We start from the raw sequence: 12,221 nt of genomic DNA, 5'->3' as shown, positions 1-12,221 counted from the left end.
CACCCTCTTCATGCGGTTATCTATTTTCACTGTGCTGGCTCGGCCCCATCGAAACCCTCTCCTTAGAGCGTGCTCCTCGCCTCTTGTCAGCCAATTAGATAAGAAAAACCGCTCAGTGTAGGCAATGTTATTGGTTTTGAAAGGGAACGAAGGTGACCTCCTATCAACGAGGAGAGTGTTTGATTGGGTTGTTCAGACAATGCTGCGGGTCACCGCCCGATGCTTGCGTGAGTAGTTACGTAAATTTCACGTCAGGAGTTGGGAATCAAAACAGGGGTGCTATGCAGGATGCGCCGAGTTTCTCGTTCGCCCGAGTTTTACCCGAGTTTGCAGTTTTACCCGAGGCAGTGAACGGAGATAGCAAGGAACGTGCAATAACAGCAGACAAAAAGAAATGTCGAGATAAAGGCGCGTATGACAACATGAGCGCACCCTGCGCTGCACAGTGCTTCCGCGCTTCAAGCACAGAGGACTGCGCCACAAAACGCGCCAGCGCCGAGTATTGTTATCAACGTATTATCGCAATTTAGCAATACCGTCACTGTCCCGCCGTCTATCTGTACACTTGCCGTGAGCCGCTTGCCACGCCTTTCTCGGGCGTGTCAAGGGCGTGCCTCCTCTTTCGAGCATTATCTTTCTATCCTCCGTCGAACACGAACAGGGCACATGCGGTGCATACTTGCACCTACACTTTCCCTCAATCGAATACATTAAAATACAGCTAGCAAATGAAATAACAAACATTTTATTTCTTAAAGTATCGGTTTTTCGTTTTGAATGCTATAAATTTGTGATGACAAACGGACATCGAGTGAATTATTAAACTTTGCACATTTTTGCCTCGAGTGGCGACAGTGAGGCGAAAGCTTACAAGCAGATACATTCTAGAGGGTCGCACGCACGAGGGAGTTCATACGAGGAGCAGTCGCCAGGGGCGCTGCAGTGCCATTCTCGATAAAATCGATGCGACAATGACGCATAAAGTCAGTCATGGCAATGATCTGTCCATTCCCTGTCTATTAGGGGAATGGCAACGCAGCGCTGCGGCATGGCTGTTCACCGCAGGTGCTTTCACTGAGGCGGCTATTAAGGCCGCCGCTTTACCAACTTAAACGACACTCTAGCCATAGAGACGGGGGCAACGGCTGCCACTGCAAAATTGCTGTGCGGTATTGTAGGGTCTGTAGTGACGCAGCACAGTGAAAATGCACCAGTTTATCTGCGTGCGCGAAGTCTCCGCGATGCATTGCGAAGCGATGCATCGCTTGTCACCACTTGCCTATAGTGAAGGTGCCTCCGTGCGCATGTACGCAGAATTTGAGTGTGTTGTTCACACCAGTGTGCTTGCCGATTTCCTCTGCTGCTGAGCTAACAGCGATCGCAGATGGATATCGTAACGACAGCGCAGTTATCACATTTTGGCGGGTGAGGGCTTTTGTGTGCTGTTAGAAAATTAGACTTCGAACGAACTACGGTGTTGCAATTGTTTAGTGTGTCGTGCTTGTGATGAAGAAATGCCATCGCACTGGGTGCGTTTACGCTGACCGCTGACCGTGTTTGCGACACTGCGGGTCCGATACATCATTGATGACAGAGCAGCCATCTCAAATGACAGCTGCGATACGTTATCGTTGGAGAACACTACGCACTGCTCAGTATCGTCGTCCACCGCAGCGCATCGACGCCTTGCAAGCAGCTACAGTGACCTGCCGAAAATTATTTGCTGTGCGCTACATCGCCACAATGCAGGCAATGAACCGTGTTGTGGGGCCATCACAGCCCAAGAAGATATATGCATAAGCCCGCGAAAGTCAGCGCTTTTTTTATAGCGGTACTCAGTACATCACCGAGGACAGTGCATTGTGCGTGTTTTATTTCGCCGGTCAAGATTGTTAACGCCTCTCAATTCCGCACCACGTCGCTGTCGCCGAAAAATAAGTTGGGCGTGGCCCAACCGTGGTGGGCGCGCACAAGAGTAACATGCGTCGCACGGGGCGTGACCTATGGTTTTGATTGACAGGCGAACTCGTGCCAAACTCGTACATCGCGAAACCCCCCTCGAGTTGAACTCGTGAACATGGCGGCGGCAGCAGCAGCCTGTGTCATCGCATCCAGTGGTAGTAAGCGTCAATAGGACCGTCTGGGACTGTTCACCTACAAGACTGACGTAGAGTTTCGCGTCATTTTTGCCTTTCCGAAACGTCAGTGCGCTGGCTGTGTGACGTGTTAGGCGAAGGCCGTCGTCTGCGGAGACAGCGTGGCGGGCAAATTGTGCTTTCCGAGCGCAGAGTGGTGCGACTAGGCTGCGGAGGAAAAGTTGGTCCGATAGCTTCAGCTCTGTCCTATTTCAAGCACTGCTCGTCCACCGCGCCCCAGCCCCAGACCAAGTCCGGCGTCATCATCGGAGTACTGGGGCACCTGCGAGTCCCTGGGATTAGACCCGGACCAACCAACCTGCGCAGGCGAAGCGGTCACATTATATTGGAAGGCTCAGAATGGACACCGGGCTGCCTTCCGGTGCCACAGCTGCCGAAATCGGTTTTCGCAGTTACACGGTACTGCTGCACTGCACGGGCAGAGAGGCGAAGGAAGTTACTTCGCCAACACGGACCGCCTCGGCCGTCCGAACGACCACCTCTCCAGGCGGCAAATGATTTGGCTCACGTACTGCCTGAGCCAAAGCGTAGACATATGGCTGTGGAAGGAGATGACCGGCGACTTGTTTCCTCCATCGGATCGCGCCATCGCTGACTAGAGGAACTACCCCCATAAGTTCGCGAAGGACGAGCTGCTGGCGCAACCTCCACTCGGTGTCCCCAGGGAGACGAGTGCCTTCTTCGCGGCGAGCAAAAGTACAATCGAGGCCGCCTAATGTCGGGCGACAACTTTCTGCCGAGCCGCCAAAATTACGGCGGTGTTAAAGATGGTGGCCCACGGGTATTCGACATGTTCAGCGTGACCAGAGGGCTGCAGCGACTTTCAAGGTCGACCGGCGAAACGCGGCGATGCTAGGCGCCATTATTGCAGCCAATGTTTACCGGGGACCATTATGCACAGTGACGAATTGGCAGCATACAAATATATCACAAATTTAGTGTATGCTAAAGGGGCTAGGCCTCAATCTTCATTGGGAAATAGTCAACCACAGCGTGAACTTTGCAGACCCCATCAAGGGCGTTCACACGCAAAAGAAAAAAGAAATAGAAAGTTATTGTCAAAAAGTGAAGCGCCACCTCACCAGCGATGGGTAGAGGGTAACGAGCGATGTGTTAAAAGCCCAGTGTGAAAACCAGGTGCACACCAATTTGTGCTCAGAAATGGAAGCGCAAGCAGGTAGCGAGCCGCACCAATCCAATCCAGATGAAAGAGAAGAGCAACGAGCGATCTGTTGAAACCCCAGTGAGAAAGCCAAGCGCACACCAATCGGTGCTCGGAAATGCTAGCGCAAGTACGTAGAGAGCCGCGCCAATCTAATCCAAAGAAAAAAAAGAGGAGGATGAGCGTCCCCTCGTGGTATAACGCGAAACGTATTATACTACAAATTAGTCTAATACACATCCAGTGTACATCTTGTAAACTTTAAAATGCTTATAACCCACATTAATGTCTCTAATATTATTGTACTAAATGCATATATTTTATAACTTGCTTGTGCCTGTAATGCACTCGGTGGAACGACAAACAAGTAAAAGAAGGCACAACCATGCACCGACCGTATGATCACGTGAGCCCCAGTTTGCCGACCGCCCATATGGCAACGCCCAAGGGGTGATAGCCACCCAGATTGAATCTATATAAACCAATGAAACCGGAGGCGTGCCGACGGACAAACTTTGTCTTGTTACCATTAGTTCTTTCATCTTGGGGCGTCGACAGAGCTCGTGAAGATCCTGAGTTTCGCCAAACTCGGCGCATCCTGCATAGCACCCCAGTTTGAAATCAGTTTATGTTATGGCGCCCATGGTCTGAGCACATTACATGTCTCTGCCAATGCAACCAAACCATTGATGACCTTGCGCCGGAACTTGCGCAGTGTTCCATCTGGCTTAAACTGGTTTTTTAACATTGGTGCGACCCCAGCTTGAGCACGCGTCTCCCATTTGGTCACCACATCAGAAAGACCTAATTGAAGCATTGGAAATATTTCAGAATAGGGCAAGTCGTTTCATTACTCATAATTACAGTTCCCAGTCTCGCATAACGCAGATCAAAGCCGAAATATCGTTGCAGTCGTTGAGTACTCGCCGTGAGATTGGATTGCCGTCATTATTTCATAAATTCTTTCACTCTGACGGAATATCCCTACCATGCTTGAAACACCACTTCTTCAGATCGCGAAGATTGCGCAATAATTTCACCTATGCCCGCGTATATGGCGTGACCCAAGCATTTAACTTTTCACCACTTACTCGCGCTATCCGTCTCTGGAACAGCCTTCCGGATGGCATTGCGGCGCTCATAAATCATGACGCCTTTTGCTTTAATTTGACGAAATTTTTTTCTTCACACTGATCGCAGTCAGTTTCAGTTTATTATCCATTCAATACAATAAGTGTGTAAACGATACTATACAGACGAGGGTATGTATAGATTTAGTACATGGTTACGTATCAATCCGATTACGTTTTCAATGCATTGTTACGCGTTGTGCATGTGTTATTTTCTTTTTCTTTTCATTTTTTTCAATATTTCGCTATATATAAAATGCTTTGTAACTATGTAACGTATAATGTAACTTTTTTGACTTCTTGGTGTTTTTATGCAATGCTTATCTGTTCATTTCTTTTTCATCTTTTTTCGAGGATGTGTCTGGTTATTGTTATCTACAAATTTCTTCGTTTTGCGCCAATGTTTGGTTCCTTGTAGCATCGATATCTCTTAACCGATTGTATTGTATTGTAACATACGCCCCCCCCCCCCTCCCCATATGCCTCTTCGTAGGCCTGTCAGGCCTTTCTAAATAAATCAAGAAATATTCAACGGCTTCTTTCATCTTTGTCACGGAGCCTATAGTCCAGCTGCGCCATTTTTTGGCCATTCGTTACTTGCCACTGGGCATGACTCTATTCTTGGACGATCCTCCAGATTGGATATGTATACATTGGGTGCAAAAGAAGGTTTAAATGCATTTACATCCCTGCGAGTGTTATTGCCGTCCGAGTGTCATCCGATAACTCATTGACTCACGGACTGAAACAAGGCCAGCGACATCTAGATTCCGACATCGCATTGGATCTACCTCGTTTTTATTGAACACTATTTCTGCGCACCTAAGCTAGGAGTAACGCCTCGTCGTAGGGGTTGATAATTTGTCATTCTCAATTGGACATATTGCATAGAGCCCGTTAACATCTAGAGACTCGCATTTATCGCCATTTCTAGCTTATCGTTAGTCCCTGGTGTCTCCATTCGTGTCTCTTAATGTATGGCTTCTTCCATTTTTAGCAATACAGATAGCAAGCATTCCAAGCTGCTTCGTGAGCCTGCTAGTGCGATTGTCGGGAGGAAGCGACTGCGAGTCAGTGAAGAGTCACTCGGGGCTGCAGGGTTACAGCCAGAACTCGTGCGGTGCTATTTCCTTTCTATTGCGTCGTGTGCAGTGCAGTGTGAGTGGCTTCCGTGTGTTACTATCATCGCGTACGTGCACTTTGTTTTTCCCGCTTCGTCGCTGCTATAATCGCAACGTAGCCTCGATACCCTCGTCTCACACGCAACTTCCCTGGCGCCCAATACGTGCTATTCTCGCGGTACGCCAAGTATATAAGCGACCAGCTGTGAATCCCACAGACATCGTTCGCCGAGTACCTGCAGGTTCAACAAACGGTAACCATGAGCACTGTGGTAAGTGTCTGCTGACTGTGCCGGCATTATTGTCAAACCGGGCAATTTTAGAACAACGTGAAATAACTGTGATGTCTTACACTGCAGTTCTATTTACGCGTACGTAAGAACAAGAAAATGTGTTAATAGTGTTTAGTTCTTAGGAGCGATCGTAGTTCTGCTTTTGTTTTGTACATTTTTGTGAACGTACAGGATTTTCATCTCAGAAAAATAATGGAGGAAAATTCAGCACGCGTCGGTATTTTACGCTCAATGGTCGTTGCATGCGTTGGTGGGAGTTATGAACAAAAATTCGTACGGCCGCGGAAAATCTATTATCTAGAGGTTTTATCCTGCGATGGTGTAAGTTCTATTTATTTCTCTGTACCGGGATTCGTTCATTAATTTTGGTTATTGCCTCTGTCATATTGCTAATACGTAGTCTGATGAGAAGATGTACCTTTACTGAGTGTTTCTTGCAAAAGTTGCATGCCGTTGGAAGGAGCTTCAATTTCAGCCCAATAAGTGTGCAGCCGTCTATTATATTCGTTGTATAAACCATCGCAGCTATATATTTGTCTAAATACCTCTGAGACGCATTTTGTAAATTAATGGGCTCTTTTTACAACTAGGAAGTGCCGAGCGGCGCCTTGTGTGTTGCCTTCAACGAGCATTTCAGGAAATGTTAAAAGCATTGGAGATCCAAACAAAGGACAAAAGAAGGAATTTGCTGTTTTGTGGTATTTGCTCTACCACTCCCGATATTTATTGTTGCGGAAAAGGCTTAAGTATTTGACAGTTACGAAGGCGAGAAAAATGGTTTCAATGTCCCTAATTACGAACGGTTTCTGACTTATTTGTCTACGAGCGCTACGGCAGTACAACGTTTACGGTATTTCTTGTTGCAGGATGTACGTAGTTTGCAAGTATATTCTTGAGCAGCAACATTGTTTTATTTTTTCTGGAACCCTATTGCCCCAGAAACACACTTTTTAGGTTTGCTGCACTATTTTCGTCACCAATAGAGAGAAAAGTGGCCGGAAATGAAATCAAAGTGGTAGAACACACGCTTTGTTTGACGTTCCTATGCAGCAATAGTAGGTCAGCGCAGAGGGCGGGGTATGTTATTCACAACACTTAAGTAAGCATAACATCCGCATATATATATATATATATATATATATATATATATATATATACCGCCATTTCTAATTCCTTTGACTAGTTTATATGCAGCTAGACTGCAGACGTCTAAAGCGAACACATTAACACAAATAAACCTGCAGTACAAAATACATATAGAGGACGAGCACTGACGCGCATTTATTTGATGAACTCACTTGCATTATATGAGGCTCAGAAGTAATTCACTGACTTACGCAGACCATCGCCACCATTCTTTCGGCCGTCCTTGCCACGACCATGGCCGGAGGCGCTGGTTACGGCGGTTATGGTCTCGGATACGGCGGCGGCTACGGACTTGGCTATGGCGGGTACGGCCTCGGCTATGGTGGCGGATACGGTGGCGGCTACGGCGGCGGCGTCGGAGGTGTGGGTGTGGGTAGCAGTGTGGCCCTTCTGCGTGGAGGACCAGGACTGTACAAGGCTGTGCCCGGTCCAGCCTTCCTGGTCAGAACCATCCACCAAGTGAACAAGCTGTCCAGCGGCGGCGCACTGGTTGCACACTCCGGCCTCGGAGGAGGATCATATGGAGGAGGCGCCGGCTACGGCGGCGGCTACGGAGGTGGTTTGGGATATGGCGGCGGCTACGGAGGGGGCTTGGGATATGGCGGTGGTTATGGATATGGTGGCTACGGCGGTTATGGTTACAAGGGTTGAGTTTGCAACTGATTGGTATGCTAGGTGATTCAAGTTTTTCCATAACCATCCTAGTCTCCACTGCTGTCGCTGAGCAATTTCTCCCACTTTCCGGCTCTGTAAAATATTATTTTCGGTCTTTTTCCATAGGAATTTGTGCATTTTGTATAAATCCTAGTCATTACAACCAAAATTTGCCGATATTTCTGCTTCACCAAGATTTACCGTTAATACATGCATGAATATTTCATCACACTTGGAGTTGCTCAACAGACATCCTTAGAGAAATCATTTTGAACGCAGTCAAGAGAAAAGAAGATCAACCAGTCAACATCTTCTGCACAATAGTTTTCATAGGTCAAAGACCAAATAAAGTTGTTTTATCATGGATTTGGAGTACGCCTCATTTAATTAGGGCGTCAGTTGTGAGGTGCGAGATCGTCAACTTATATGAAATGCCCTTCCCCTCGATGTGAAATAAATCTTATCCTAAAGAGTTATGGCAGTGCGAGCCAACTTAGTTGAATTATAATAATAGGGCAAAGTCCTACTGGGGGATGTCGCACACAAAAATCCGGATATACGCATATACACTGCGAAAAAAAGAAGCAGGCTTGCAATTGTCTCCCAAAAGAGACACCAAACCCAACCGCTTGAAGGGGAGAGAAAAAAGGAATAAAAAAGAAAAGAAGCTCAGTGCAACACATAACACCGGGCGGAAATCTGCAATTCACGCTCTAAAAGGCTGGCCCTGTTGAATAATAGCGAATACTCGAATAGTGTTTGAGAGCACAAGTACAATTTGTAGTACAATATTTAACATCTGCTCGGCACTAAATTATTGCACTTGCGATTGCACTTCCTATAGAAACAGCCACTTTATGGACTTTTATGAACAGACACTTTATGGACTCCTTTATGGAGTCTTCACAGCAGAGGCCTAGGCTTCAATCACGTCCACACTAGACCAGAGGCAGCCATCCGCATTGCACAAATGACGTGGTTGTAGCATGTCTCAAAGAAATGCGATGGCTCCAGCCGTCACATAGAATACTGAACTTCGTGGTTTGGACGAACGTTCCCATATTTTTTTTTATTACCTCTAGCCTGCACTGCTTTTGTGTTCATCATGAGGTCAACTTCTGCGATTAGCTTGGAGTAGAGCACTGCACGGGCCGATTTTTGCGGCCCGGGCCCGGCCCGGGCCCGTTTTTACATTGGGCGGCCCGCCCGAGCCCGATCAAAACTTTTATGGCGAGACCCGGGCCCGGCCCGGGCCCGGAAATAATCTACGTTACCCGCCCGGCCCGGCCCGCCACCCCTTTACCTTAAGCCCGAGCCCGGCCCGAGCCCGACTCGAAACCGGCCCGAACCCGGCCCGAGACCGAAAAATACATGTTTTTCAGAGTTTAGAAGGCCGAGAATAACTCGCAGAAAGCCAGAGCCCGGCCCGGGCCCGCGTCAAAAAACCCGAGCCCGGCCCGGGCCCGGGTCAAAAAGCACACGCCGTGCCCGAGCCCGGCCCGAGCCCGTGAAAAAACTCCTCTACCCGGCCCGGCCCGGCCCGCGGGCCGGGCCGGGCCCGGGCTTTTGGGTAAGCCCGAGCCCGTGCAGTGCTCTAGCTTGGAGTACAGGCATTAGCTTGGAGTAGAGATACTGGAATACCATGCGTTAATGCGGTGTTTCTTAAGTTGTAGCGCGTAGCAGAAAATGCACACCCGGTTTTCATACTGCACATTGTCAGTTCTAATATTTGTCCAAGCTACTACATTTTAGTAGCCTGTAGCAAGCTACTACATAGTTCTAGTATGGAGTGAACGTCAAACTAGGCAAGAACATACTTGTGAGGGAGATATACTAGTGTAGCGGCTGCACATATTAAGAAGGCCGACTGAGCTTCAAATGTACACTGGTTCACAAGGACAGGACTTCCCCTTCTTGGCGCAGTACTGTGTCACTACACCTTCCTCATGAATCAACCTTCGTCCTCAGCCCACGGCGGCAGCGGAGCAGCTCATCACTACTGCAGAAGATAACTCTGCTTAGCAGCATAGAGAGGTAAGAAATTATGGATTCAGAAAGGCCGTTACTGGAAATGAAAAGAAAGTGAACTAGCAAACATAAACATGTGATCGCTATCGAGTGACGCTAGCTTAACTGGGCTCTATGAAGAACTATCAGGCGTTGTTAAGTATCTTATTATTCTTAGCTAGGTTATCAGAGCTGCTCAAGCGGCTGAAGAATGATCACGTAGACGGTCCCAAAGGACTCCTAGATCAGATATAATGAGCATTCTAGTAAGAAATCACATAACGCGGAAAATTCGTAAATGATAGTATTAGCTGTATGATTTGCTGTATTGCAATGAAGTTAAACAGGAGAAATAAAAGGAAGTACAAGCCTATATAGGAAGACCAAGTCATCATGATGAGGATCTAGAAGGTTGTTGCCCAGTTGTTGCCCTGGCGAAGACAAGTTCCCTTGTGGAAACGTTGGCTCCACCGAAATTCCTTGTTCTACCACTATGGATCACAGTCCCCGTCTTCCTGTGCACATCTGGCTTGTATAGATTAGCACTTGCAAGTGCACATTTATGGGGATAGCTTCTCACAACCATAACAATATTGCAACTTAGATGGTACAAACGAGCCTTCGCTAACACGGGTCGCTAGAGACAAATGCCCGGCCGTCCAGCCTGTAAAAACCTCTCTTGATAACCTTCCAAGAAAAGTCATGTAGAAAATATTCCTAAAGTGCTAATCATTGGGTATCTTAGGTGACACTTTTCTTTGGTTTCCACTAACTCGAAGGTCCTTCGTTAAAAAAAAGGCAGAAAAAATTCATTATTGCGATTTAAATTTTTATGTGTCGTGAGCATGGGAGCCACGAGTCATTTCACCTGTGAATAAAATGGAAGCAAAACAAGATAGGCTTCATTTACTGTGAATATTGTGGTACGTATTGTGGCAACGAAATGAAATGCAGTCCCGATAATTTGTTCTTTCAGTGTGCCGAACGTTTCGCGTCTTTTTTTTTATTTCACGCAATGTCATTTTATCCCGATTGTCGCACACACCCTTCACGGACCATCGTTTCTTTAAACCCTCTATGACTCCGTTTTCAAAATATGTATCGCTCACAATCATACCAATCCTTATGTTAACAATTTTATTCCGAAAATTTCCACCGACAAAAACCCCTTGACTGCTTTCGTCGCTTGGGTAACAGAGTTTGCTGCCTTCAATACAGTGCTAAACAATATTTTGCCTGCATTCTGCTCTGATATATTGAGTCTCTTATTGCATTTTATGTACGATTATTTTATACAATGCAATAGACTTGATAGCACAATAAATAATAAATGTGTTTCTACATCCTCCGTTCATTCTGGGTAGGATCTGCACGTTGGGCTCGCGTAGGCCTTCTCTGGTTTTGATCTGGAGCGAATTTGGCATTACGAATCAGAAAAGTGTAAGAACCGGTCCAACGTACCATTAGATTAGTATATATAGCTGGCTGGTAGGAACTGAGCCACTGGCCTGTGACGTTAAACATGCGATTATGTCATAAAAGGGACTGCTTTTTGCCTGAGATTAGGGGTCAGAGGGTCTTATCAGCGGTTTTGAGGTCATGATAGCTGGCATTTTTTTTTCCATGGTAGGACTCCAGGGGCGCTATGACGTAAAGCTATTCCAAACTTTTCTATTCCATTTCTGCAATCAGCCCTCCACAATTAGTCAAAATGTTTTCGCGCCAAGCCCAGTTCTCTTGTCTGTCATGCAACGTATAAAACCGCGACAGCTCACCGTGTCAGAGTGACGTGTACGAATTAAAGATGCATCACTATGCCGAAGAAAACTGAAATTTTTTTGGAATAGCCGGAGACTTCCCCGTTCCGAAATGAGTAGATGGCTGCTCGCCAATCGCTCTAGCACTTGCTAGTCGGAGCTGCCGGAGAGAACGGGTTTATTTTGAGTATAATAAGCATTTTTTTGCGTGGCAGTACAATGTTATCGAGCCTTTTCAGCACGTACACGACATCGCTCTACCAAATTTTCTTCGTTGAGTATTTGTTTCAGCTGCCTTCTTGCCCTTCCGTTGCACGATGCCGCGATTTTCTACCAGACACCGAAAGCTAAGCAAGAAGACGTGAGCCAATCACAGAGGCTGGCACCACCTTCATCATCAGGTTATCTACATACTTTCAATCCACTAGCCCTGCCCCAACGAAACCCTCTCCGCCTCTGCACAATCCTCGTATCTGGTCTGCCATTAGATAAGAAAAACCTGGTAAGTAAGGCAATGCTATTCGCTTTAAAACAAATAAAAGTGACTTCCTATAAACAAGAAGAACGTTTCACTAGTCTTTTCAAACAACGCTGCGAGTCACTGCCCGATACTTGCGTCGCCGGTTACGGAAATTTGACACCAGGAGATTGGAGCAAGAACGATTGAAATATTTTTACGATATAGGGCTCCAGATGTTCCAAAAGCGAGTTAGAAAACGGAACTAAACAATTATTAGCCTATACCGTAGAGGCTTGGGCTAGTCGGTACATACTCTATAGGGAAAGAGCGCAAAA

At 46.9% G+C, this 12,221-nt stretch overlaps 1 protein-coding gene across 1 annotated transcript; it reads left to right on the top strand.

The window, feature by feature from the left end:
• The first annotated feature begins 7,242 nt into the window (after positions 1–7,242).
• On the top strand, positions 7,243–7,659 carry LOC119444387 (shematrin-like protein 2). The gene is made up of 2 exons (XM_037708793.1): positions 7,243–7,342; positions 7,409–7,659. The coding sequence occupies exons 1-2, from the start codon at positions 7,243–7,245 to the stop codon at positions 7,657–7,659; spliced, it is 351 nt and encodes a 116-aa protein (XP_037564721.1).
• Positions 7,660–12,221: the final 4,562 nt, after the last annotated feature.

Source organism: Dermacentor silvarum, chromosome 3 (assembly GCF_013339745.2).
Source record: "Dermacentor silvarum isolate Dsil-2018 chromosome 3, BIME_Dsil_1.4, whole genome shotgun sequence".
In the NCBI taxonomy this organism is placed as follows: domain Eukaryota; kingdom Metazoa; phylum Arthropoda; class Arachnida; order Ixodida; family Ixodidae; genus Dermacentor; species Dermacentor silvarum.
The sequence above is the reverse complement of the archived record's forward strand: the minus strand, read 5'-3'. Positions and strand labels throughout refer to the sequence as shown.

Bases quoted from the DNA above. Each gene is read 5' to 3' on its own strand.
- LOC119444387 (XM_037708793.1), top strand. From the start codon at position 7,243: ATGGCCGGAGGCGCTGGTTACGGCGGTTATGGTCTCGGATACGGCGGC. The intron at 7,343-7,408 runs GTGGCGGCTACG...TTCTGCGTGGAG, and splicing joins CGGCTATGGTGGCGGATACG to GACCAGGACTGTACAAGGCT.